The sequence below is a fragment of the Martes martes genome (assembly GCF_963455335.1).
Source record: "Martes martes genome assembly, chromosome: 11".
In the NCBI taxonomy this organism is placed as follows: domain Eukaryota; kingdom Metazoa; phylum Chordata; class Mammalia; order Carnivora; family Mustelidae; genus Martes; species Martes martes.
Genome location: NC_137899.1, coordinates 107,728,375 through 107,756,050, shown reverse-complemented (window position 1 = coordinate 107,756,050; position 27,676 = coordinate 107,728,375). Strand labels below are relative to the sequence as shown.

Here is a 27,676-nt window from a genome sequence, read left to right as displayed (position 1 = left end):
TGCCGCGCGGCTGCCCCGAGCGCGCTCTCGGCCCTCCCAGCTCCCAGCAACTGGCAGGCATGAGCAGAAGAGCGCCGAGCCACAGCTGTCCCAAAGTGCCCCGCGGCCGCCCCCAGCGCGCCTGCGCATCCGTGGCTCCTAGCAACCAACAGGCAGAAGCAACGGAGGGCCGAGCGATTGCTGGGCCGGCTAACCAATACTCCAACACACCCAACACGCTACCGCCACCCACACTGAGTGGGTCTCCTGGCCGCTCAGCGCTCGGTTGAGTTGGGGGGCGCAGGCCTCAGTGCGGTAATGTAGCTGGCCTGATTGGGACACCCGGAGCTACAAGGAGGAAACTGAGGCATGCTCCTGAGCCCACTTCTACTTAAGCAGCTAAAACTCCACTTCCTGGTCCCCGCATCCTCAGAGCCCACCGACCAGGGACTTGGAGGGCGCTATACTCAGGTCCTGAAGCAGCATCAGGAAGCAATCTCGTGTCCCACCTCTTAAAAGCAAGAAAATTAAGCACCCCAAAACTCGACTTAGCAAATATACAGTAGATTAGAAGAGCTTTCCATCTGTGTATGGCTTTGCACCTTAGAAATTGTTTCCCTGTGTGTGTACTAGATAATACATACCCTGTAAGAGACTGGGAATAGGGGCGCCTGGGTGACTCAGTGGCTTAAGCCTCTGCCTTCGGCTTGGGTCATGATCCCAGGGTCCTGGGATCGAGCCCCGCATCCGGCTCCCCGCTCCGCAGGGAGTCTGCTTCCTTTCCTCTCTGCCTGCTTCTCTGTCTACTTGTGATCTCTCTCTCTCTGTCAAATAAGTAAATCTTTTAAAAAAAGAGAGAGAGAGGGAGACTGGGAATAATGGGTTTGAAAATGTAATTGTTGAGGGGCGCTTCAGTGGCTCAGTGGGTTAAAGCCTTTGCCTTGGGATCAGGTCCTGATCCCAGGTTCTGGGATCCAGCCCCGCATCCCACTCTGCTTGGTGGGGAGCCTGCTTCTCTCTCTCTCTGCCTACTTGTGATCTGTCTGTCAAATAAATAAAATCTTTTTTAAAAAATGTAATTGTTGGAAGAATGATTTTTTATATAAGACAAAAGACAAGAGAACTGAAACACTAAGATATTCTGCATCTCAGATTTATCAGAATTATTTTATTTGAAGCTTAATATAGAAATCCATCTTAAGCATGCAGGACTGAACAGGGCTGGTCCTATCCCAGTGATGCACATTATAATCATAACTAAATGTTTAGCTGTTTCCACAAATTCTTTTGCATATTTAGTATGCAAATGTTACTAAGGAACGATTCCCCTTAATATTTCATGCACACAAAAAAGAGTAGACTCTCAAATCATGTGTTAGGGAGTACATCCGTGAGCATGTTATTAGTAGTCTATGCTTTTGATAACATTTTCCTGGAAATACAAAATTTATCTTGCAGATGTTGTGTTTTTGAATCATGTACTATTATAAACCAGTTTACAGTTTTATGGGATCTGTCTACTTTGCTTCAAAGGCCATTCACCTAGCTTCTTGCCTTAGAGAAATTATTAGATCTAAAAAGCCTTTTATATTTCATTCAACTCTGGTCCTGGGCATATCACTACTTTCTTTTCTCACTCATTAACCCTTTAGCAAGAACTCATTAACCTCACTCATTAACCCTTTAGGAAGAACATAACAGAAAAGGAAGGTAGGAAAGGTATTTTCAGTGAGAGCTGTGATATTTGAGGAATTGCTCCAAGTGAGGCACCAAACTCAAACTTTTCCACTGGGTCATTTGCTTCATTCTCGTGGCAACCCTGTGAGGTAGACATGCTGTTTTCCAGATGAGGAGACTGAAGGCCAGAAAGGTTAATTCACTTGCCTAAACTCACAAAGTCAAGCTGGTGGACGGGCTGATGCCAGAGTCCATGCTTTTAAGCACTCTTGGTCAACCGAGAAAACAGCTGATTCTGGAAAAGCTTCAGACTCTCTTGAATATGAGGATAAAGTCATGCACACCGTGTGACAGACATGGGTCTCAAGGGCAACCAGATGCCTTTCAAGATAATCATGTGTTGACTCTGCCCCCTTATTTCCACTGCAGCCCACTCCCTGCTTCCATCCTTCATCAGCAAATGGCATGAGTTCAAGCTCCTCAGATGCACCCTACTCCCGGGCTTGGTGAAGGCGGTCTCCTCTTGCTCACTATCCCCAGCACAGCTGCTGAATAAATGCCTATGGAGAGAGCTAAAACAGCATTTCTCTCCTCAGACTTCTTAAAACAACTCTTTTCTAAATTACTCATTTGATCAGCAGTTCCATTTTATCTTGTACTATTTCTTTTATCGTGTTCCTTTACTCAGTAGATGCCTTCCGAAGTTCATCTGATGACCTGGGAAATGACAGAGGGCTAGAGATAGAAAGCTACATAAACACTCTCTGGACCTCTAGTAGCTCGTGATTGGTAGGACAGAGGAATAGGCAAACGCTGCTAAATAATGTGAACGTGTAAGAGCTGTGAGTGAGGAGGTGACAGACAGCTGTCCAGAAAAAAGAACTGAGTTTGGAAAGGACACATAATTTCCCAGAGAGGCTGGGGAAGAACATCTTGAGGGGAAAACAAATACAGGTCTAAGCACAGAGAGAGGAAGGCTTTGGAGGGTTCCAGAAAATGACTGTTCCTTTAAGCGTGCTGTAGAAGAAAGCATATAGAAATATAATCCAAGCCACAAAGACCATTATTAATTATCTAGTAGCCACACCTTAAAAAGTACAAAGAAACAGACGAAATCAAATTTAATAATGTAGCCACATATAAAATATTATTTTATCATATTACATTTAATATGTTATTATTTTACATTTTTCTTACACGATCTTCAAAATCCAGTGTGTATTTTATACTTACAGCACACCTCAGTTCAGACCAGCCACATTTCACGTGCTCAAAGCCCCATATGGCAAGTGACCTGTGGAGCAGAGCAGGTGTCCAGCACAGAGTACGTGAGTAAAGGTGGTGGGGGCGTGGAGTGGCATGAGATGGTCAGAGAGGAGGCTGGAAAGAGGACACGGCCAATTGGTGAAGGGCCTCAAAATGGCATGATGTGAAGCTTTAAAGCGTTGTTGGGCAATTGTAAGTCATTAAAACCAGAAGAGAATGCTGTGTTTGCAGGCTGAGGGACAGGGGTTGGAGACAAGAGGGAGCTAGCAATGAGGGCTTCGGGGGCTTTGCAACCATTGTGCAGCCTGCTTCTCGGCCCCTTCCCCCCCACCAGAGACTTAGCTGCAGCACCTCTGCACAGACCCTCCTCTGCTCACATCTGGTCCCACTGCTTTGTTAAAGTTCTCCTACATCCTTTTCTAGAATTTAAACACGTCTGTCCATCTCTGGACTCACTGGACTGTCCTCACTGGACTGTCAACCAGCTTATAATTCCAGGTTATGATAAAAACAAACGTTTTTCACAGTAACAAGCAAATTTGTCACGAAAATCAAGAACCTTCCTTTCCCAGCCTCTTTGGTTTTCAAGGTAGGTAATTTTGGTGTCACTCTAATGTCTGTGTACATGGATACGATAGAAAACCTGCCTGTGGGTTAAACTAACGAACTAACGTGCTAGTGAGACGTTTGATCAGCCTCTCAGTGGCTGTGTGAACCTAGGCACTTTGTTTTACTACCTTGTAGTAAAACAGTTAGCTCTTCAGTAAAATGGAAATTACAAGGTACCTATTCTGTAGAGCAGCTGTGAGGATTACACGAGTAATTATGTAAAGTCCCCAGAACAGTGCCTATCGCAAACTAAGTGAGTTAACAAGTTTATTATTGTTATTATAGATTAGCACCTAAGTTATAAACATCTACGGCAGATGAAAATAGGTGGAAAAACAAAATTAAAGCCTTCCTTTATCAATTTATGAATTATCTGCTACTGTATGAAACCACAATTGGAGCACCTCCATCAGTGAAGAGATTGTGGTCGGCAGAACTCTGGCCCAAAGAGTCCTGCCCCTGGCATCCACTCTCGTTTCACACTCTCTCCTTGAGTGTGAGCAAAACCTCTAAATGTGATGGGATCTACTCCTGCGGTCAGGTTACTGAGCAGTGGACTAAATTGGTCAAAAGGGAGATAATCCTGAGTGGGCATGACTTTCAAAGGTGATACATCTGAGAGGCACTCCTGTCCTGGAAGACGATGAAGCAAACTGCCATGCCAGGAAGGGCCAAAGGAGGGGGCGCATGGAAGGACCAGAGTGTGACCCCTGAATGTCATCCAGCAGAAATTAGGGACTTAAGCCCTACAGCTGCAGTGAACTGAATTCTGCCAACACCTTGACTGAACTTGGGAGGGGATCTGATGAAGGTCTCCAGAAGAGACCACAGCTCAAGCAACAAGGCAACACTTGGTTTCACCTAATGAGACCTGAGCATAGGACTTAATGAACCCATGCAAATATCATATTCAATAACAATAAAAACTGGAATGGGGGCTTATAACCTAATAGATGGCTTCAGTTGGGTGCTCTAGTATGTACCATCTAATTCAGACTTTCCCCCAAGAATATTAGGGCTCCCCCTCACCTGCGCAGAGTTGCCTTGGGGCTCCTGAGACTGAACTATATTCAGCAAATAAATGCAGTCATGGAGATAAGCATAAAGTATAGACAACATTAACTCAAGGAAGGAAATCTCACAAAAGGCTTCGCAGAAGCAGAGATATACAAATTGTTTTGGAAAGAGGAATGGGAGTTTTGCATAAGGATCAGGGAGAAGGGTAGTCCAGACACAAGAGAACAGCAGGTGCAAAGGCACAGACAGGTAGCAGCAGGGTTTGGGAGGGATGAGCAGCAGTGCAGACCCTAGGTTGGGAAGCGAGGTGAGAAGTAGGATCAAATGTGGACAAGCTGTGTGTGTCATGCAGAGGAGCTGGAACTTCACATTAGAAGCAAACTATATATATATATATATATATATATATATATATATATATATATAACAGGGAAGAGATTCAATCAGATCTGCATTTTTAATTGGCCATTTGATAGAAATGTGGACTTTTAAAAATGACTTTTGGATTAACTTCAAACTTGGAAAATATGCAAGTACAAAGCACTCTCTGTCTCCATTGCCGAGATTCCCACCATGAACCTCCCAGCACATTTGCTCCACTCGTCTGTCATCCAGCATTCATCTGTCTACACGTATGCTTACCCATTATCATCAGACTTGTTCTGAGTCATTTCACAAAGAACTTCAGATAGGATTACTCATCACTCCAAAATACTCCAGTGTTTGTTTTCCCAAAACAAGGACAGCCTCTGCCCCACAGCCTGCCAGTCAGGAAGTCAACACGGTTACAGGTCTGCTGTCCAAACCACAGACCCTTTTCCACCAATTGTCCCCAAAACACTTCTTTTCCTTCACAGCACAGATCCCACAGAGGAACACACGTTGGATATAGTTGTGTCTCTTCAGTCTTGTGACCTGGAATATTTAATTCCTCAGAAACAACAGAGGGAGACCCTACATTACATTGCCCCAAGGCCATACTCGAGTCAACCTTTCTCGGGCTCTCTGGCAGAATGCCCCAGGAATGCTGCTGTGCTCCTCTTTCCCTTTGTAGTTGGTGTCTTGTAGGAAGTATTCCAGTGTTATTCCTCATCAAACTTCCACCTACTGCCCTTAGCCTTCCTTGATAACTCAGTCTTGCACTACAGGGACTGCTAAATGGTGAATTTTCCATCTGTGTGATTCCAACAGTCTATTTTCTGTGCATTCCTCACTCGCTCATTCAGCTACATCAGAATGGACTCATGGGTTCCTGTTTTACTCCCTGGCTTATAACCTGCCAATGTCATCCTTGATTTGGGGGCTCAGATTGTCCCAAATTTAATCAGCAAGAGCCCTTCAAGTCATGTCGAGGACATGCCCCCCATGTTCTTTGATAGCACATGATTCTCCAAGCATTTTCTTACCTCCTGGCACAACAAAATATTCCAGGCTCATCTTGTACTTTCACTGCTCCTGAAGTCAACTGTTTCTCCAGAGATCTCTGGTTCCTTTTATTGGAAAATGGTATCTAGACACCAAAATCTGGGAGTTACTTGTGCTTATTGGAATGGGGGTATCATTGCTTCTGAAAACTCTCAGCAGACAGAAATAGAAAACACATAAAATGACACATAGACACACTAATACAAACAGTAACTATTTTGGGTCTCTGTACATGTATGTCGAAATGCATGAGTTCATACCTCCTCCAAGTCCAGTCCAACACAAGGGTTCTTTCTGCATTCTCCCTTTCCATGCTTGTAATATATTCTCCAACAGCAAGAAACTTGGCTTTCATTATCCTCAGTGTGCACTTATTTGCTAATAGAACCAGGCTGACAAGTCTGCCTTCCACCTCAGGTAGGCCTGCCACTGCCTCCTCTATGGTGGGGAGGGATGGTCTCTGTGCAACTTTGAAAGAGCAGGATTAAAGGGTTACCAGTCAAGTCAGAGATTTCTGTAATGATCTGAGCAAGCAAGAAAGGAACAAGTGTTTTCTGATTCTCTTGGTTGCATAGCACAGAAAACTATTCAGGTGGCTCAGGTAAAAACATGGTTGGGTCACCAAAGGAGTATCTCAGAAAAGATAGGAGTCTTGGTGAGTTTGGGCAAAAAGAGTCCTGGTTACTAGTATGAAAGGAAGAGAGGCAAATTGTGCTCCCAAGGTAGAGGTGATAGGGAAGAAGCTAGGACAAGAGGTAGAAGAGGTGGACAAGATAAAGGCCTAGACTTGGGTGGGATGGGATGTGAAACAAAGCAGAAAGGATTCGCCTTAAACAGAAGGCAGCTCTTTTCTCTGAAACTTGACATGTTGAGGGCAGAGTCTGAAACTTTAGAACTTTTTACTAGATCACTCACAATGATGTTCTTCTTTCCTCTGAAAGCAGTGGCTTTCATTAAGTGTCGGCACACGAGGAAGGAGGTAACATGAAGAGCTTCCTGACTGACGAGTTTAAAAATACCAGCAAAAACCTAACTGAGCTGGGCCTGTTACTAGACTCTGTTCAGAATGCGATGTGTTCTGCCTTGCTGGTGTAGTTAAGCACGGGGAAGTGGCCCGAAGTTTGAGGGCAGCTGAGACCGGGAGGTTGACTGGTGTCCAACATGGACACTTCTCTTCAGTATATTTTACATCGCTAGGCCACTCAGGCCAAACACCATTGCAGATGTGCAAGACTTTTTATGTAGTTCGTGTTCATTCATAAATCCTTAAAGGATTTGATTCTAGGGCTCATTAGAGGAAAGACCCAAAGGCTCATGCCCATTCCTGTGTTAACAAGGTAATTAATTGTCTTGCATTTGTAACTTAGTCTTGAGTATGACTTGGCATTAGCACATTTAGCTGTTGCTGAGGAAAAGGTTTGAGACTGGCTATTTTATATATTTACAACTAAATGTAATACGGGAAAGAGCAAGAAAAGGAAAACCTCTTCCCTTGCTTGAGATTGAGTGTCCTTGCCCAAAACTGAGTGTTCTGGACCCTAGAGCAATGTTTCTGATATACGTTTAGAAATCTCCATGGCCACGCACACATACGTGCAAACGTAATTATAACAGTCCTGAAGAGGAGAAGGGAGGTCTTGGCTATTCATTCAGGCACTGTGCCAGCCTGCAGATACGACGGTAAATACTGTGAGTACGGCCATTGCCCTCACCGGGACTTAGACCCCGGCTGAACTATTGAGACGTGGGCAATGCGATCAGCACATGCAAATGCTTCCCCCACTGGGAGAGCTCCTGGAGCATTGAATCCTTGACCTGTTCCGCTGATGATGCTGGGATTGCACTTCCGTCTCCAGCCCGCAGTCTTCCTCGCCTTGCAGGGGTTTCACTCCACGCGGCAAAGCAGTCTGTGGAGTGTCATGGTTTTGTCCTGAAGACACCAGGCTTCATCCCTGCAGCCATCCTAGTCATCAAGTCGTCACTCCAGGATCCCCGCCATGGGGGGGAGGAACTCGTGCAACAGGAGGTACACCATCAAGTCAGAACTCCAGGACCCCTGCCACAAGGCGGGGGAAGCTCAGGGGACACAAGGTACACTGTGAGGTCGTCACTCCGGGGGCAGGGGGGAAGCTCGGGGGACACGAGGTACACTGTGAGGTCGTCACTCCTGGGGTGAACTCGGGGGACACGCGGTACCTCATGAGGTGTCACTCCAGGGGGGAACTCGGGGGACACGAGGTACCTCGTGAGGTGTCACTCCGGGGGGGAACTTGGGGGACACGAGGTACACCGTGAGGTCGTCACTCCGGGGCGGGGAGCTCGGGGGACACGCGGTACCTCGTGAGGTGTCACTCCAGGGGGGAACTCGGGGGACACGAGGTACATTGTGAGGTGTCACTCCAGGGACACGAGGTACACCATGAAGTGTCACTCCAGGGGGGGAACTCGGGGGACACGAGGTACATTGTGAGGTGTCACTCCGGGGGGGAACTCGGGGGACACGAGGTACATTGTGAGGTGTCACTCCGGGAGGGAACTCGGGGGACACGAGGTACACCATGAGGTCATCACTCCGGGGTGGGAGCTCAGGGGACACGAGGTACATCGTGAGGTGTCACTCTGGGGACATGAGGTACACCGTGAAGTGTCACTCAGGGGGGGAACTCGGGGGACACGAGATACATTGTGAGGTGTCACTCCGGGGGGGGAACTCGGGGAACACGAGGTACATGGTGAGGTGTCACTCCGGGGGGAGGAACTCGGGGGACACGAGGTACACCATGAGGTGTCACTCCGAGGGGGAACTCGGGGGACACGAGGTACATCGTGAGGTCGTCACTCCGGGGGGGAACTCGGGGGACACGAGGTACATCATGAGGTGTCACTCGGGGGGGGGGAGCTCGGGGGACACGAGGTACATTGTGAGGTGTCACTCCGGGGGGGAGCTCAGGGGACAAGAGGTACCTCGTGAGGTGTCACTCCGTGGGGGAACTCGGGGGACATGAGGTACACCGTGAGGTCATCACTCTGGAGGGGGGAGCTCGGGGGACACGAGGTACACTGTGAAGTCGTCACTCAGGGGGAACTCGGGGGACACGAGGTACACCATGAGGAGTCACTCCGGGGGGGAACTCGGGGGACACGAGGTACCTCGTGAGGTGTCACTCCAGGGGGAAACTCGGCAGACATGAGGTACACCGTGAGGTGTCACCCCGGGGGGGAACTCGGGGAACACGAGGTACACCATGAGGTGTCACTCCGAGGGGAAACTCGGGAGACACGAGGTACATCGTGAGGTCGTCACTCCGGGGGGGAACTCAGGGGACACGAGGTACATCATGAGGTGTCACTCCGGGGGGGAACTCGGGGGACACGAGGTACATCATGAGGTGTCACTCCGGGGGGGAGCTCAGGGGACATGAGGTACCTTGTGAGGTGTCACTCCGGGGGGGAGCTCAGGGGACACGAGGTACCTCGTGAGGTGTCACTCCGGGGGGGAACTCGGGGGACATGAGGTACACCGTGAGGTCGTCACTCCGGGGGGGGGAGCTCGAGGGACACGAGGTACACTGTGAGGTCGTCACTCCGGGGGGGGGCTCGGGGGACACGAGGTACATCGTGAGGTGTCACTCCGGGGGGGAGCTCGGGGGACACGAGGTACATCGTGAGGTGTCACTCCGGGGGGGAACTCGGGGGACACGAGGTACACCATGAGGTCGTCACTCCGGGGCGGGGAGCTCGGAAGCCACGAGGTACATCGTGAGGTGCCACTCCGGGGACACGAGGTACCTCGTGAGGTGTCACTCCGGGGGGGAACTCGGGGGACACGAGGTACAAGGTGAGGTGTCACTCCAGGGGGGAACTCGGGGGATACGCAGTACATGGTGAGGTGTCACTCCAGGGGGGAACTCGGGGGATACGCAGTACATGGTGAGGTGTCACTCCGGGGGGGAACTCGGGGGACACGAGGTACATGGTGAGGTGTCACTCCGGGGGGGAACTCGGGGGACACGAGGTACATGGTGAGGTGTCACTCCGGGGGGGAACTCAGGGGACACGAGGTACATGGTGAGGTGTCACTCCGGGGGGGGGACTCGGGGGACACGCGGTACATTGTGAGGTCGTCACTCTGGGGGGGGAACTCGGGGAACACGAGGTACACCGTGAGGTCGTCACTCCGGGGGGGGGAGCTCGAGGGACACGAGGTACATGGTGAGGTCGTCACTCCGGGGGGGGGGGGAGCTCGAGGGACACGAGGTACACCGTGAGGTCGTCACTCCGGGGGGGGGGGCTCGGGGGACACGAGGTACATGGTGAGGTCGTCACTCCGGGGGGGGGAACTCGGGGGACACGAGGTACATGGTGAGGTGTCACTCCGGGGGGGAACTCAGGGGACACGAGGTACATGGTGAGGTGTCACTCCGGGGGGGGGACTCGGGGGACACGCGGTACATTGTGAGGTCGTCACTCTGGGGGGGGGAGCTCGAGGGACACGAGGTACACTGTGAGGTCGTCACTCCGGGGGGGGGGCTCGGGGGACACGAGGTACATGGTGAGGTCGTCACTCCGGGGGGGGGGGGAGCTCGAGGGACACGAGGTACACCGTGAGGTCGTCACTCCGGGGGGGGGGGCTCGGGGGACACGAGGTGACAGCGCCGGTCAAGGGCCGCAACCGCGCGTGTGCTCCCAGCCCCCGCCCTTCGGAAGGATGCTCAAGGTCACGGGGAACGAAGACCGGAGGAGGAAGGACGGGGACTCGCTCCGCTGCCGGCCCTCGGGACGCAGCGTGCGCTCCACAGCGCTTCCCTGGGGCCGGCCCTGACTGAGCGTCCGGACCGTGAGGTAATCACCGGCTGGGACCCCCAGAAACCGCAGTTCCTCACGCTCCCGGCGCGCTACGCGGACCGACCTGTCTCCCCCGAGCAGCCGAGAGACCTCCCGACACGGAGCGTCCTCCCTCCGCGGCGCTGCAGCCGCCTCACGGCGCCGCACCATCACACCCACGCGGGAGCGCGCTCGGATCCGACCGGAACCCCCGGAAAGCCGGCAAGCGGGCACCCGCGCGGGAACGCGCACCGCTAGCTCGCCGCCAGAGGCTGCGGCCGCGCGGGAGCCCGCCGCCGGAGCCCGCCCCGCGCGCTGACGTCACGCGCGGGAGACTTCACGCGCCGCCCCGCCCCCGCCCCCGCCCCCGACGGCGGCCAGCCCGCGCCTGCGGAAGCCTGGGACGTCAGGTACGTGCTCTAGTCTCAGGGCCGCGTCCGGCCGCCGCAGAGGCGCGCCCCGCCCCGCCTGCCCCACGTGACCACGTGACCGCGCGCCCGCCCGCCGGAGCGGCCCCACCCACTGCCGCTTCCGTGCGCGCCCGCCCGCCCCCGCGATGAGGTAGCGGTGCGGCCCCGCCCACCCGTCCTGAATGCGTGGCTCGGGTCCAGGGCCGCGCTGGGCCGCCTGGGTGGCGCCCCACCCCGCGCGCCGGCGTTCACGTCGACCCCGCGCTCACTCCCGCCTCAGGCGGTGTGCGCACGGCGGCGTCCCGCCACCCGTCCCCGCCCCTCCTGGGCACCGCGGCTCGGGGCCGGGCCGCCCCGCCCACCCTGCGTGCTGACGTCGCACGCCGCCCGCGGGCGGAAGCGCGGGCGGGCCGTGGCGCCGGCGCGCTCCCCTCAGAGGGGCGCTGGTGCGCGGCAGAGCCTCCGCGTCCGGGTGGGGACGCGAACGCTGCGCGATGAGCGGCGCGGGGGACCGCGGCGCCGAGGCCGGCGCTGCCCAGGCCGAGTCCGCGGGCGCGGCGCTGAGCGTGGACGTGGCGGGGCTGCTGGCGCAGCTGGCGCGCAGCTTCGCGCTGCTGCTGCCGGTGTACGCGCTCGGCTACCTGGGCCTGAGCTTCAGCTGGGTGCTGCTGGCGCTCGGGCTGCTCGTGTGGTGCCGGCGCAGCCGCGGCCTCAAGGCCACCCGCCTGTGCCGCGCCCTGGCGCTGCTGGAGGACGAGGAGCGCGCCGTGCGCCTGGGCGTGCGCGCCTGCGACCTGCCGGCCTGGGTGAGTGCGGCTCCGCGCGGGCCCGGGGTCCGCCCCGCCGCCCGCGGCCCCGCCGCCCGCGGCCCCGCGCGTCTCCTGGCCGGGGCCCCCGCGCCGGCGGCCGGTCCGCACGCTGCGCCCCAGCCGCCCCGCCCCGGGCGCGCGCGGAGCCGCACAGGTGAGGGCGCGGGGCGGCGGCGGCGCTGAGTCGCGCCTCTGGAATGCTGGGCGGCGGCGGCTGGGCTCGCGGCGCCCCGGCCCGCCCGGTGCCGCCGCGCTGGCTGCGGGTCCCGGACACCGGCGGCGCCCGCCCGGTTCGCGGACACGGCGGGGGGCGGGGAGCGCTGTCCGGGCGGGTGCGGCGTGCGCTCGGGTTGTCCTCGCGCAAGCCGTGGCTCGGGGGCAGGCGGGGGCTGCAGGGCGAGTGGCGGGGGGCCGGGCCGGGGGTGCGCTGACAGCGGGGTCCGCACCCCGAGTCGTCTGCGGGGTCGCGTCGCGGTGAGGCAGGGACGCGGTGGGTGCCGCCGCCTCGCGCGCGCCTCACCCCCGCGTGCGTTCCGACGCGGAGTCGCTGTCCCGCGTGCGGCAGGCGCTGTGCGACGACTGGGGTCCCCGCGGGGCTTGCTGCGAGCTCGTGGGGAAACGGCCGCAGGGAGGCTCCGGGGCCCCCTCTCTCGGGAGCACGGGGCCGGAGAGCGGTCGCAGCTTCCCGCGACGAGACGCGAGCGGTGGAGGACACAGGAGGCGGGCAGAGGGCGGGACGCGGGGCCCGGGTCGGCAGGGGCGTCACGCTCGGGCCCCGGGCCCCGGGCCGGCGGGTCCGTGTGTCGCCGTCTGCAGGCCGCGCGACGGCGGGGCAGCGCGGTGCGGGGAGGGCCGTCATCCCCGCGGCCGCGGTGCGGGACTTTGGCGTTCGCGCTGCTTCGGGGGTTGCGACCTCGGGGTGGGCCGTGCGGGAGCAGGAGGTGCGTGTGCGCGCGCCGTGCGCCGTCCGCGGGCGGGCTCAGCGGTGGGAGCGCGGCCTGCTCGGACGGGGCCTGCCCAGGACGCGGCCCCGTGAAGCCCCCCCCCGAAGCCGCGGGCCGCGCTCGGGGCGGAGGGTGAGACGTGCGCGCCGGCGTCAGCTCAGGCCGGGTGGGGACGGCGGCGCCCGGCGCGTTCTGCGGGACCTGGTCCTGCGGCTTCTCCGTGCCCCGCACTGGCCGTCGTCGCTCGCTCTCCGTCCGCGTGCACCGGGAAGACAGCGGCGGGTGGACGAGGGGCCTGTGTCGCAGCGGCCTGAAGGGAGGCCGCGGGAGGAGGGACGTGCTGGACGACGGTCGCGGAGGTGAGCGAGGACGGCGTCCGCCGCCGTCTGTGCCGGCGGGAAGCACGGAACCGGGCACGGCGAGGTCTGCGCCGGTACTGCCCGTGTGGCCGCCAGGACCCGTGGACTCCGCGCTGCGAGTCGGTGAGAGCCCAGGCCCGCGCTCTGGCCGCCGGTGCCGCGTCAGCCCCGCGCTCCGGTGGTCGGGATGGGGGCCGCCCGCTTCCGCCGGGCCGTCCGCGCTCTTCCCGCGCCGTCGCCGGAGGCCAGAACCGAAGGCGCGTGGGCAGAGAACCCGGCGCGCGCGAGACAAGACTGCGCTGGGGCCTCGAGCGAGGGAAGAGCGAGTGTCTGTCTGGACTCCCAGGGTTCGTCCCCGGCTTGTGCTCCCGTGAAACGGGGTTCGCGTAGCTGAGCGGGACCGCCGGGTCGTTGTCTCGGGCTGCGGCCGCCGCGCTGGCACGCGGGTCCGGGAGGGACCCCCTCGGGCCGCGAAGGTCTGCGGGGCTGCCTGGGGTCACACCGGCGCCGCGGCTGCTGCGATCCGCAGAGCTGGGGACGCTGCAGGGCCTGGCTTCCGCGGTCGGAACCGAGGGCGGGTTGCTGGACCCAGGGCAGGGATGTCTGCGTTTCCTAGCTTCAGTGGGTTGGAGTTAGGGTATATGCGTCCACCAGCTTACACACTCGCGTTCTACGAATACTGCCGTTTCAGCTTAGGGTTAGTTTGACTGTCGAGGAAGGAGTGAGCTGTGAGTAACTTCAGGGTACGAGCCGGAGTTACGCGCCGTTAGTGTCACGGTACGTGTGTAGCGTAGCTTTCCATCCTGCGAAGAACCGATTATGAAATACCGACTAGTAACGCCGTGTGTTTGTTGGGCCTAGTGAATCTTTTCTGTAGGTTTTCGTGATCTCTGCCGCTAACAGTTCACAGCGTTTAATTTAGAATAATATCACAGGCGTTGTGAATATGCTGAAAACCATCGAATTGTAGATTTTAAATGAGCAAACTGGTATGTGCATTATATCTCAATGGTGCTATTTAAAAGTATATATATTGGGGCGCCTGGGTGGCTCCGTGGGTTAAAGCCTCTGCCTTCGGCTCAGGTCATGATCCCAGAGTCCTGGGATCGAGCCCCGCATGGGGCTCTCTGCTCAGCAGAGAGCCTGCTTCCTCCTCTCTCTCTGCCTGCCTCTCTGCCTACTTGTGATTTCTGTCAAGTAAATAAATAAATAAAAGTATATATATTGAATTTCTTTTAAAAAGAAATGAAAAGGTTAGTTGCAATATATAGAAAACCATATGTCCTTGCCTATGGAATTCCAGCTAAAGCTCTTATAACTTTTTTTAATAACTTTTTTAAATTTTATTAAGTTTTTTATTTTAATTCCAGTATAGTTAATATATAGTGTTATATTAGTATCAAATGCACAAGATAGTGCAAAAGTTCTACAACTTTTAAAAATTATTGTTTCAACTTAAATTTTAAGGCATTTACATTTCAGAGAATATTTAATGAAAAGTGTGGGCTTATGAATGAAAACTGGCAAGGTAGATATTTTTATCTTGATCCTAATGTTACTATAAACATTGACACCATAATGGCTAAACAAATTCTAATAAATGAGATAGAAATTATGCCTCAGAGATACAAATAGCTTACATGTGTGTTCTTCTGTGAGTTATTAGAAACTCTTTCTTTTGAGTCAAAGTATTAACACATAATTATGTATGTTAAGAAATTTAGGGTATAGATTGGTTTTATATTAGACTCATTTTATCATAGCATGATTTTTGAATGTATTGTTGTGGTCTTTATGGTTTTTTAATCTTACTTACATATAGTATATCATTAGTTTCAGATTGTTAATGGTCTTTGCATTTTATTAGGTTTTGTTAAGTCACCTCTTTTGGTTTCCATGACACAATGCTGTCTCAGATGAATTTTCTTTCTCCATTTAAAGATCTGAGGATCTACTATATGCAGAAGTAGAAGAGGTCATCATGCCTTCATGTGTGTGCTGTCTTTCAGGTAGATACAAGGCATGATGTGATGGTCCCAGTGCCATGGTGGTCAGAACGGAGGATGGGAGGTGGTTAGTGGCAAGGGAATGCATATAGACATTTATGGACATTGAAGAGTAGAAGGACATGGCATTATACTCTATGGGGACAGTACGATAAACATGCAGGAGCGGGAAATCAGGCAGAGTCCTTGGTGGGAACATCAGAGCCCACCTGGACTGTCCCAGAAGGAGGGAGCTGTGTGGAACGGGATGAACTGAGGCTCAGGAGTGAGGAGTACATGTGCTCCATGCAGCTTGGGCCGGGTTCTCAGGGCAGCTCTCCCAGTTCACAGGGACCCTGTGCCGAGCATAAATATAAATACTATTAAGACTCACAGTATTGGGGCGCCTGGGTGGCTCAGCGGGTTAAGCCTCTGCCTTCGACTCGGGTCATGATCTCAGGGTTCTGGGATCGAGCCCCGCATCGGGCTGTCTGCTCAGGGGGAGCCTGCTTCCCGCTCTCTCTGCCTGCCTCTCTGCCTACTTGTGATCTCTGTCAAATAAATAAATAAAGTCTTTAAAAAAAAAAAAAAAGACTCAGTGTTTTGGTAAGGGAGGAAGGGGAGATAGTGATGTCTTCGGAATTAAGCTTCTGGAATCAGAAAGTGGAAGCGTCTGTGCCACGGAGTAGAGTTCTCTTCCTCAGCTGTCAGAGAACCAGCCAAGATTATTGCGGGGTTGTTGCTCTTTGTGCCCGGGAGGTGGCTGGAAGTACCCGCCCACTTTCCCTCAAATAGACCATTCTCCTTCACTCTTAATAACCTTATTGTGGTTAAGTACTGAGTCACCTTGTGTTCTTTTGGAGTTGGGTGGGGCGCAGTTCTTACATAAACAATATCAGTGGTTTCTTTTGTGCGGAGTCATTTTTCCATTAAACATCTTTTATTTGAGTTTTCTTGTGATCTTTCTCTTTATCACTGGCTTTTCTTCATTTATTTTTCTTAACTGTTATGAAAGTCCTATTTTTTTTAAGGAAATCATTTATTTTTTAAATTTTTTCTAGAGTAGATCACATTTTAAGGAAGTAGCTCAACTTACATGTAGGGGTTAGAAATGAGCCTTAATCGACTGATCTGTTTACTCCCACATTTATTATCATTGCTATGTTTCAGGTCTCCTGCTAGGTACTAGAGATGACTGTGGATAAGATAAGGCCTTAAAAACTCAAGAATTTACCAGCTGGTAAGAGCACAGAGATCTATGTGTAAATCCTAGTTTAATCATAATATGCCATTTGCAGTAGTTTTTTTTTTTTTATAATATAAGACTGACTTTTTTAATCCAGGGAAAAAATGCATTAAAAACATCATTCATAGAGATGCCTGGGTGGCTCAGTCGGTTAAGCCGCTGCCTTCGGCTCAGGTCCTGATCCCAGGGTCCTGGGATTGAGTCCCACATCAGGCTCCTTGCTCAGAGGGAAGCCTGCTTCTCTCTGCCTCTGCCTGACGCTCTGCCTGCTTGTGTTCTCTCTCTCTCTCTCTCTCTGACAAATAAATAAAATCGCGGGGTGGGGTGGGGGGGGGGGAACATCATTCATAATTGCAAACCACCCATAATAGTAGTTGGTGGAAAATTACAACCTTGAATGGAATTGTTATTGTGAATTTTTCTGTTTGTGATGAACCATACTAAAAATCATTTGTTCAGGAAAATGTGGTTTAAAATTTAGTTTTCTTGATGCTTAACTACGTATGGAGAAAGGAAAGGCAGATCTTTCTTAGGTCTTTCTGTTGGTGAAGTGGTATATGTTCATTTTCTTAAAAATTATGCCATTTAGAACATTTCGTACATTTGTACCTTGTCAGTTCATCCAGATCCCCTCTTACATAAATAACCTTGAGAAGGAAAGCATCCCCCCCCCCCAGGAGTCACAGCTTTTAAGTACTAAGGTAACATCTAGAGTCTTTAAATCGATCTATTTGAAAACGAAAGTTGTATTGATGAGGATTAAAACTTCATTCTGGGGTTTGCTGATCTAGCTATGCATAGAAGTCCAGTTTTATGCTCTTCTGTCCTTGCCTGCTTTGTGAAAGGCAGTTTCAGGGTTACTCATGGTGAACATCTCTGGGACGCCCAGTTCAGCACCTGTCAGATTACAGCAGGGTACGCAGATGAAAGTGCACGCGCAGAAGAACAGCTTGTCTTGAGGGCACCCCCGTGTCAGGAGCAGGCTCTCCTCATGAGTACGGACGGGAATTGGCGACAGCCACACCAGTAACCTGACAGTTCACACCATGCTTTCCTTCTTACTATTTACAAAATTGTCATTGAAGTAGAGTTTGAAGTTCTTTTGTTTACTCAGTGAAGTTCCTATTAAGCTATTTTTAAGGGACACGCAGTTATGTCTTTCTTTATTTCCCAAAAACAGATAATCGTTCTAGTGTGAGAAGAATGCAGCCTCGTTGTAGGTCGTTTCAAGCTTTGGAGAAGAATAGTGAGGAAAAAGTCACCTGCACCTGCTAACTAGTCATGACCATGATTTTTTGACGATTTTCTGAATCTTTAATGCATATAGATATACGTGTGTGTGTGTGTGTGTGTGTGTTGTGTCCTCCTTCATTAAGCATTGTATTGTGGACATACGTCATTATTCAGAAATAGGACTTTGGTTATTGTAATGTTACCTATTTTATGGGGCTGCTGTGTTTTATTTAAATGATGTCTGATAGATTTCAAAAACAAGATTGTTAGTATGTGGTGAGAAAGATAAAACTAGAGTTTGAGATTTATTTAATATTCTGCTCTTTTCAAGTTACAGAGATGATTTGTTTGAGCTATGTATCTGATCTGTTCCAGGATACATGAACTATTTTTGAACTCACGAGAGTAGCATGATAATTTTATAGGCAAAAGTCTCACTTTGGAGGGCAGTGTTTCTTTTTATATGGTGTTAATGTTCAAATGCACAGTTCATCCAGATCCCCTCTTACTTAAATAACCTTGAGAAGGAAAGCATTCCCCCGCGAGGAGTCACAACTTTTAAGTAGCTTTCCTTCCTCTGCTGTGTTGGGATATTAAAATTTGTTAACAGGAGGAATGTTCCAGTCTGAAGTTGTGGCTTCGTGTAGACAGTGTCGTAATGGTTACTTAGAGATTGCCGAGAAGACTGGCTGGATCGTCACTCACTTTGTGTCCCTAGCCATGTGACCAGTTACTGTCATCAGCAGCCCTCAGTCACTGCATGGTGTGTGGCACGAGCAGATGAATGGCCTACCTTCCTGCTACCAGTCTCACACGTGATGGCATTGCTGCTTTGGTGCACACTCAAGAAACAGGCTCTGGACCTGGTAGCTGTGAGTTCCTGTTCGAGTCCAATCCCTTCCTACCTGTGCACTTGGGCAGGTCAGTCATACCCTTTAGACCCTCAGTTTCTTATCATTGGGTAAGCATTAAAATGAGCCGTGAAACGAACATGGTGTGGTTATGAGGCTGGAGTGAGGAAGAGCCAAGGACGTGCTGGGCCTGGGAGGGTGCAGCCAGCGGTGCCCTTGAGTCGGTGCTCAGGGCGGCTCACGCTCCCTGTCCGTTTCCTTGGTGTCGCTGCCTGTCCTGCTGCCTGAGTCCTTTCTGTTGCCCTCTTACCTCTCCTCCCCCACTTCAACTAAAAGAGGGCAGATGAGACCTGGCGTTTCTCTTTGTTTCTGTTTCACTGTGGTTTATTTTGTTGCTAAGAGTTTATCTGCCTTAATGCTTTGTTATCGTTCACACTCAAAAGTACTACTTATAATTTCTCTCTCTGTCTTCTCTGTATATCCCTAAACTGATAGCCAAGGAACCTACGTTCTAAACCTTCATCCTTGCTGCTGCTCCCTTAAATGCTACCCTGGGGACGTGGTTAATTTCCCTGTCCTGCTTGACGCAGCTGGCCCGATGCAGTAGATAACCAGAGTTAGTTACATCCCAACAATATCATGTTGTAAAATTTTTTCATTCATTTTCATTTGAAAATACGCTCCTATTTCTGGGTCCGTTGTAATAGTTTGACTTAACCTGCATTAACTGTGGAGGCATTTCCTTCTGTTTGCATCGAGGGGTGATACATTTTAGGTTCCCCCAAAGTAAGGTAGAACTGTAGATAAATCCAGTGATGTGGGAGGAGAACTTTGTCCAACTTGCTTTATGCCACAAATACTGCACTGGAGTACGTGTTACGTACTGGTTTCCAGTTATGATGTCGCGCTTTGAGATACCAGCTTCAAATTGGTACAATTTCTGATCTGAGCAATACTTTTATTTTCTGTTTTCTTACTGAACTCTGCTTACATGTTTGTTAAAGCGTTTAGTCAAATCTGCTTTGTCCTGTACTTGTGTGTAGGACTAGGAGTTTGAAACAACTTTTTTTTTTTTTTAACATTCTTAGTTTATTAATCCTCTCATGAAAAATCTGCACAGTCACCACAGATAGAGCCACGGCAGCATCTTTACTCCTTCTGTTGTCCAGTCTCCAGCTCACTTCTGTTTGCTGGCACCAACATTGGCTTTCGCAGTCCCCCTGACTTTCTTCATTCTGTTCTTGCATTCTTTTCGCTGTTTCCTTGAGGTCTTTTCTTCTCATACAGGCCATGTCTTGGAAGTCTGTGTTTGGGTTCATTTTTCTTTGCATAATTGAAGGAATCGTAAATCATGCCAAAGCCAGTTGTCTTGCCACCACCAAAATGGGTTCTGAATCCAAATACAAATATGACATCTGGTGTGGTCTCGTACATTTTGGCTAGTTTTTCCCGAATTTCTCTCTTAGGTACTGTTGCCTTTCTGGGATGAAGGACATCAATAACCATTTGTTTGTGCTGAAGTAGTCGGTTGGTCATGAATTTCCTGGTATGGAGAGTTACTGTGTCGTTCATGATGGTGGCCGAGCTTCAAGCAGCCGGAGACGAAAAGAGACCCCACTCTCTGCCGGCCAATCATATCAATGAAATAAGGACTTTTAATATCCATTTTATCGGCTAGCAGAATGCATTTAAATAGTTTACTAAGTAGACCTAGTGAATTTTTGGAACAGTGAACTATGTACCAGTTGCTTGTTTTATTAGGACTTCCTACACCCAGTTTGTAAATTGTTAAGTAATGCCCATGTTGCCATTACTGTACATATTTGAGGTGAACTGTCTCTTGGGTTCACTAATTTATTTCACGCATGCTATAAATATTTAAATGCCTAGCAAGTGAATACATAAGATCTGTTAATACTTTCTAAGTTAATGTCTGAGTATTGGGTTACTGAAAGCAAAAGTCCAAATGTAATTCAAACCATAAATGATATATAATTTCTAGTTACTTTTTCATATGCATAAAGATCTTGAAATCTGCCCAGTACCTAATACAAAGTGTTGATTTTATGTAATAGCCGGAGTCAACTTGTGGTTTCACATTGGTGGAAATAAAGGCGTGAACATTGCTATGCTCGTGAAGTAGTTTAAAAGGAATGAGCAAGAGGGGAAAGGTTACAGCTGATCTTTGGCTGCTGCCTGCCTGGGATCACTGTAACAAAATACTGCAGACTTGGTGGTTTAAAACAACACAGATTTACTTTTCATAAGTCTGGAGGCCAGAAGTCTAAAATCAGTTCCTGTGGGCTGAAACCAAGGGGGTCGTCAGGTCTGTGCTCCCTCCGGAGGCCTTTCCCAGCTTCTAGAGCTCCATTCTGGAGTTCTTGGTCCCCTCTTGGTCTTCAAAGCCAGTAGCTGTTTCCATCATCATGGATTTCTCTTGTATTTCTCTTGTATTTCTCATCTCTGTAGCCCCCTCCCATAGAGAAGCTGTGATTGCATTATGGCCCACCTGGTTTATCCAGGATCATCTCCCTAACTCAAGATTCCTAATTTGTCATATCTGAAAGCCCTTTTTTTGCAGTGTAAGGTAACATTCACCAGATCTAGGGATTAGGACATAAATATCTTTTGGGGAGCCATTACTGAGCTGCCCTGTGTCTTGGAATACTTGGGAGCCAGGATGGCTGAACAGTGGTAATTACGGTTCAGCCATATTTCATCAGTTCTGAAAGACTCCCACCCCGCCCCTTTGTATCCGTGGACTCAAGATTCATCTCCCAGCCACGTGTCATTGTCGAGTCAGCATGTTCTTCTTAGTGGCGTCGAAAGTAATGGTCTGTTTTAAAATTGATCTCATCGTGTGGCTGTTCCCTTTCCCTCTTTGACCCTAATGTGTGGTGTTGAAGAGATGAAATAAACAAACGAGTGGGAGAAAGAGAGCTAAGCCTTTGGAGACGGGCGGCTTACAGGTGGCAGCGTTTTTGCATTGTAGGTGAGGAGATAAGCACGTGAAGCAGGGCCTCGCCCTGTGTAAGTGTAGGAGTTTGGGCCTGATCTAATAGACATTAAGGAAGCATGAAACATTTAAAAGAGTGGTATGTCTCACGTTTAAAAAGGGTGCGTAGTAGGTGATGTATGAAAGTGTTGAGTTACTGTATTGTATTCCTGAAATTAATTATAACACTGCATGTTAACGAATTAGAATTAAAACCTTTTAAAAACAGTAAAAAAACAAATAAAAATTTAAAGGGCGTGTATAACAAGATAAATTTTGGAGTGATATCCAGACAGACCAAGGGGACAAAGACTGTGGCCAGTCTGAGGAGGAGGAAGGAAGGAGTGCCCCAGTCTCCTGGAATCACACTGGGAGGGAAGGAAGAAAGGAGAGGAGAGGGAAAAGCAGAAGATGACTCCAGGTTACTTGCCTGGGCTCCTGGGTACAGAAATGATGATGCCACATACCAAGTAGGGTATATAGGAGCCGCAGTTTGGAGGCGTAGGGGTGAGGATGGGAGTTGAAGAAGCCTAGGGAAGTTCTGAGAAGTATTACCCAAATAGCAGCCAGTAACACCCATCAGTATGTGTTCAGTTCACAGGCGATGGGTGGCTGAAATCATGCTTGAAATGGGAAACGGAGGAAGGGTATGTGGATCGCGTAACGAGCTGGTGGCCTACGGCAGACCCTTTGTGTTTCTGGAGGAAATTGGGATGGGAAAATAAGCAGAATGGTGAATGCATTTAGTGCTGACTGTGTGCTCACTTACTCTCTACGTAGAACTCATTTAAACCGCACAGACACGTGACCCTCCTTTTACAGATGAGCCTGACACCACGCTAACTCTTGAAATGTTCTGTGATTTGCCTTTAGTCCCAGAGTCGGAGGTGCCAGGCAGAATTTGAACTGGGAAGTTGCCCAGCTGTTGTGCCATTGTTTCTCTGCTCTCCACCTGCTCTTGATGGTCGTGAAGAAGGAACTGGGCATTAGACATTGTTTTATCTAGTCATTTTGATAATTTCCGCTTTTCAGAGGAGGCAGGTAAGGCCCTAGGGCTTCAGCGGTTACCCGCAGTCTCACAAGTGCCGGAGGCGATGCCGGGTTGAGGTCCGTGTCCCTGCCTGCCGTGTTCTTCCCACTGCTTCTCAGTGCCCGGAGATCTGGGTCAGCCACAGCACCTGCAGCCGTGGAGGGGGACGCGCTGACCCAGACTCGTGGCCCATCCCTCAGCCAGGCAGCTCTTCAATTGGTATAGCGCTAGGGGTCTTAGTATGTTAGGGGTAACGACTGGACAGTGGCATAGACTTCAGATGTTTTTGATCTGTGTGAGTATTTGGGACAAGTAATAGAAATGTTCTTTCTTGGTTGTTGACTACTTACATTTCCAGGGTTTTGTATGGGATCATTTGCCTACTGCCTGAAGAACTCACTTGAATATTTCTTTCAGTGCAGGTCAGCCAGCAGTGATATTTCTGTTTGTGTTTGTTCACAGAGAAAATGAGCAAATAATACAGAATTCTTATATTCCAACCTACATATGACTTCTTATATTAACATACTGCATTGGTGTGGCCTGTGTGTTACAATTATTGAAACAGTGTTGATTCATTTAGCTAAGTCCCCGGTTTACATTAGGAGTCTCTCATGTTTTTGGTTAAGATTTGTTATTTATTTATTTATTTTTTATTTTGAGAGAGAGTGTGTGTGTGAGTGGGAAGGAGGAGAGAGAGGGACAAACAGACTCCTGCTGAGTGCAGAGCCAGATGCCAGGCTCAGTCCCAGGACTCAGATCACAACCCCAGCCGAAGCCAAGAGTCGCTCGCTCAACCTACTGAGCCGCCCAGGTGCCCCAAGAGTCTCCTTATTTTGTGGGGTAGCTTCACTGCCCTAAAAATCCTCTTGCTCTCTCCCTCTCCCAAACCCCTGGGTTGTTACTGAGCTTTTTATTGTCCATAGTTTGCCTTCTTCAGAATGTCAAGTACTTAGGTATGTAGTATGTGACCTTTTCATGTTGGCTTCTTTAGCTGTAGCAGTATGTATCTAAGGTTCCTCCTTTTTCCTGGCTTGATAGTTCATATCTTTCTTTGACTTTTATTGCAGTAAAATTCAGATAACAAAATTAACTTTTTAAAAGTCATTTAGTTCCTTCACAGTGTTGTGCAGCTATAACCTCTGTCTGGTTCCTAAACGTTTTCATCACCGCAGAAGAAACCCTGTGGCTGTGGGCAGTCCTTCCCCACTTCACCGTCCCCCGGCTGGCGCTAATGTGCTTTCTGTCTGTGATTTTCCTGTATATTTCCTGTAAATGGAATCGTATAATATGTGACCTTTTGTGTCTGGCTTGTTTCACTTTGCATGATATTTTCAAGATTTTACCCTGCGATAGACATCATTTCTTTTTATGGTGAATAATATTCTATTACATGGATATACCACAGTCTGTTTATCCATTCATTTATCTTTCCATCCATTGATGAACATTTTGGTTGTTTCTTTTGGATAATGTAAATAGTCCTGTGAACATTTGTGTGCAAATTTTTATTTGAATACCCGTTTTCAGTTCGGGGGTTTATATACCCGAAGTGGAAATGCTGGGTTTACGTTTTTGAGGACCTGCCGCACTTTTCTCCACAATAATGGGACTGTTTTACATCCTCACCAACAATGTGGGAAAGTTCCAAATCCTCTACATGCCTGCCAACGCTTTTTTTTTTTTTTTTAATTTATTTATTTGACAGAGATCACAAGTAGGCAGAGAGGCAGGCAGAGAGAGAGAGGAAGAAGCAGGCTCCCTGCTGAGCAGAGAGCCTGATGCGGGGCTCGATCCTAGGACCCTGGGATCATAACCTGAGCCGAAGACAGAGGCTTTAACCCACTGAGCCACCCAGGTGCCCCCTGCCAACGCTTTTTAATCTTTATTCAACTTTCAACCATCACCAGCGGGCACTAGCATAGCTTTTTTTTTTTCCCCCCAATAATCTCTGTGCCCCGCGTGGGGCTCAATATCAAGATCCCAAGATCGAGAGTCGCTTTCTCCGCTGACTAAGCCAGCCAGACCCCTGAACACTTGTTCTTTGCTGTCTTTTTGATTATAGCCGTCCTGGTGGATGTGAAGTGGCATCTCATTGTGGGTTTATTTGCATTTATGTAGTAACTAATATCACTTTCATATGATGATGTGTATTTCTTCCCAACTCCGCTTTTAATTGAGTTTTGGTAGCTTTAATTTGGCTGTGGTGGGAATATGTGTGTCTCAGAGTTGGCAATCTCAAAACTGGTTGTAAATGTGGACCAGCATCTCACCGCTCTGAATGATGTTCCCCTCCTGCACAGACGGTTCACCCTGTCCTCTACGGCAGAATGAGAACAGATCACCTTAATCTCGTGAGGTTCTGAGTTAGCACTAGAGCAAGCTGCAGGGAAAAGCTCTGTCTAGCCCGGGCTTGCCCCCTTTCAGGCACAGCCCTCCGGTGTAGCTGAAGACGTGCGGTGACGACTAAGTCCCCTTCCGTCAACCTCAGGGTCCGGGCTATGTTTTCTCGGTACCAGGAGCCCGCCAGAAGCTCTTTCTCTTGTCAGAGGCTAGTTCCTTGTCCTGAGTAGTCAAGGTAGCGCTGTAAGAGTAGTTCACTTCTTCCCCCGGGTCTTGGACCCTGGAGTCCTCTTGCTCAGCTGACCCCAACCCCCAACACTTTTCTCCCTGGTCCTGTGGGATTCCCATGAATTCTGTGGCTTCTTTGCTTTTCAGCTACTTTCTCAACCTTTTCTACACACCCCTGGGAAGATGGCCTCAGAATGTCACCTCACCACTGCAGTGTCTTCTCCCTGGTATTTTAGCCTCTCTGGCCTTCATTCCTTGGCAGATTTCCAGTGTCTTCAAGTGTGTATATGCACGTGTGAGAGTGTGAGCACGTGTGAATGAGCATGTTTCATCTGGCTTCTCTCGTTCTCCGCAGAATCGGTCTGTTGCAAGGTTCTCCTATGCTTATAGCTTGAAGCCCATGTTATTTTTAGGGAAAAAATAGATGTGTGAACTCCGAGTATAGTGCCCTGTGAAAGTTAGAAGAAAAAGTTTTTTTATTGACTGTTTGATTTGGTGGGCGATGGGAAGATAGATTCAGGAGAAAGGGATTAGGTGTCAAGTTTTATTTGTATAATTTTATTTCAAAATGTTTCCCTGAGTAAATATTTTACATTTAAACATTTATATTTACATTGTGTACTTCCTCCCCCCAAGGTTTTATTTAAATTCCAGTTAGGTAACATACAATGTAATACTAGTATCAGGTGCTCATCACCACCAGTGCCCTCTTGAATCCCTGTCACCTGTTTAACCCATGCCCCCACCCTCCTCCCCTCTGATATCGTGAGTTTGTTCTCTATAGCTAGGAGTCTGTTTCTTGGTTTTCCTCTCTTCATCCCCGCCATGTTCATTTGTTTTGTTTCTTAAATTCCTCATGGGTGAGATCATACAGCATTTGTCTTTCTCTGACTGATTTATTTCACTTAGCATAATACTCTCTAGCCCCATCCACATCATTGCAAATGGCAAGGTTTTGTCCTTTTTATGGCTAATACTCCGTAGTTTATGTACACCTTTCTCCACTCATCAGTCAATGGATACTTGGACTCTCTCCATAACTGGGCTGTTGTTGATAATGCAGCTATAAACATCGGGGTGCATGTATCCCTTTGAATTACTATTTTTGTATACTTTGGGTAAATACCCAGTAGTGCAATTGCTGGGTAGCTCTATTTTTAACTTTGAGGAACTTCCATACTGTTCTCCAGAGTGTCTGCACTGCACCAGCTTGCATTCCCACCAACATTGTAGGAGGGCTCCCCTTTTTCTGCATCCTCGCCAACATCTGTTTTCTCCTGTGTTGTTGATTTTAGTTATTCTGACAGGTGTGAGGTGTTAGCTCGTTGTTGTTTTGATTTGTGTTTCCCTGATGATGTGATGTTGAGCATCTTTTCATGTGTCTGCTGGCCATCTGAATGTCTTCTTTGTAGAAACATGTATTCCTGTCTTCTGCCCATGTTTTAATTGGATTATATGGTTTTGGGATGTTGTATCAGATTTTTTATTCTCTCCCCATTTCTAACGCTAGCCCTAGGCAACCACTGATCCTTTTCCTGTCTCTGTAGACTTACCTGTCCTGGACAGCCTGTGTAAATAGAGCCAGACAGTGTGTGCTTCTTGTGACTTCGACTACCTGTGTGATATAGAGGTAGATAGATGATAGAAAATGAGAGAGGTGATAAGTCCTTGATAAGGGGTGGTACCATAGCCACCTCCTGGGTTTGAGGGTGCATTGTAATTATAAGATAGACCCATTGCAGAAACTGGGTAAAGTGCACATAGGGCCTTTCAGTGCTTTTTGCAATGCATGTAATTATTTCAAAAGAAAAGATTAGAAATTCTTGAAGATGATCATGGGATCTAGTTATTGTTTATTTAGTTATACATATGTAGTGAATAAACTAGCGATCTAATTGTCATCTCTGTATGTAGTGATGCACTTAGAGTAGATAAGAGAGTGGGTTTTCTGGGAAGAATTGGGGAGGGTCGAGGATTTGATCAGAGATGTACAAAAAACTTTAAGATTTTATTTCTTTATTGGAGAGAGAGAGAAGTAGAGAGAGGGAGTGCAAGCAGGAAGGAGAGGGAGAAGCAGGCTCTCTGCTGAGCAAGGAGCCCAGTGTGGGGCTTGACTCCAGGACCCTGGGATCATGACCAGAGCCAAAGGCAGACACTTAGCAACTGATACATCCATACATCCCAAGAGATACATCAAAGTTTTTGTGACTTTTTCCCCTGAGATTCCCTATCCTTAAGTCTCTTATGGAAAAGAAAGAATGATAGAATGAGCCATATCACTGTAACACCAGAACTGAGGGTTTGGGTTTTTGATTTTAGGTATTTCTAGATTCCATGATCACAGTTGGTGACAAACAGGCAAAGTGGGGGATTTATCAGAATCTTGGTTTCAAACATCCAGTAAAAATATTATATTTAGGAAAAAGTCCTAATGTTTTCAAGTGCC

General features: G+C 49.7%; 1 protein-coding gene and 1 pseudogene across 3 annotated transcripts in view; one reads left to right on the top strand and one right to left on the bottom strand.

Annotated features, from left to right (window-relative positions):
* Window positions 1-11,655: 11,655 nt before the first annotated feature.
* The window catches only part of ESYT2 (extended synaptotagmin 2), a 78,521-nt gene continuing 62,500 nt past the window's right edge, over window positions 11,656-27,676 (top strand). For both annotated transcript variants that reach the window (XM_080818122.1, XM_080818121.1), the window contains exon 1: window positions 11,656-12,013. In XM_080818122.1, coding sequence (XP_080674248.1) covers window positions 11,702-12,013 — 312 coding nt within the window. In that variant the 5' untranslated portion in view covers window positions 11,656-11,701. The remainder of the gene's footprint in view (window positions 12,014-27,676) is intronic.
* On the bottom strand, window positions 19,812-21,844 carry LOC308352557 (small ribosomal subunit protein eS24-like; annotated as a pseudogene). The gene has a single exon. The product of its transcript is annotated as a small ribosomal subunit protein eS24-like (transcript).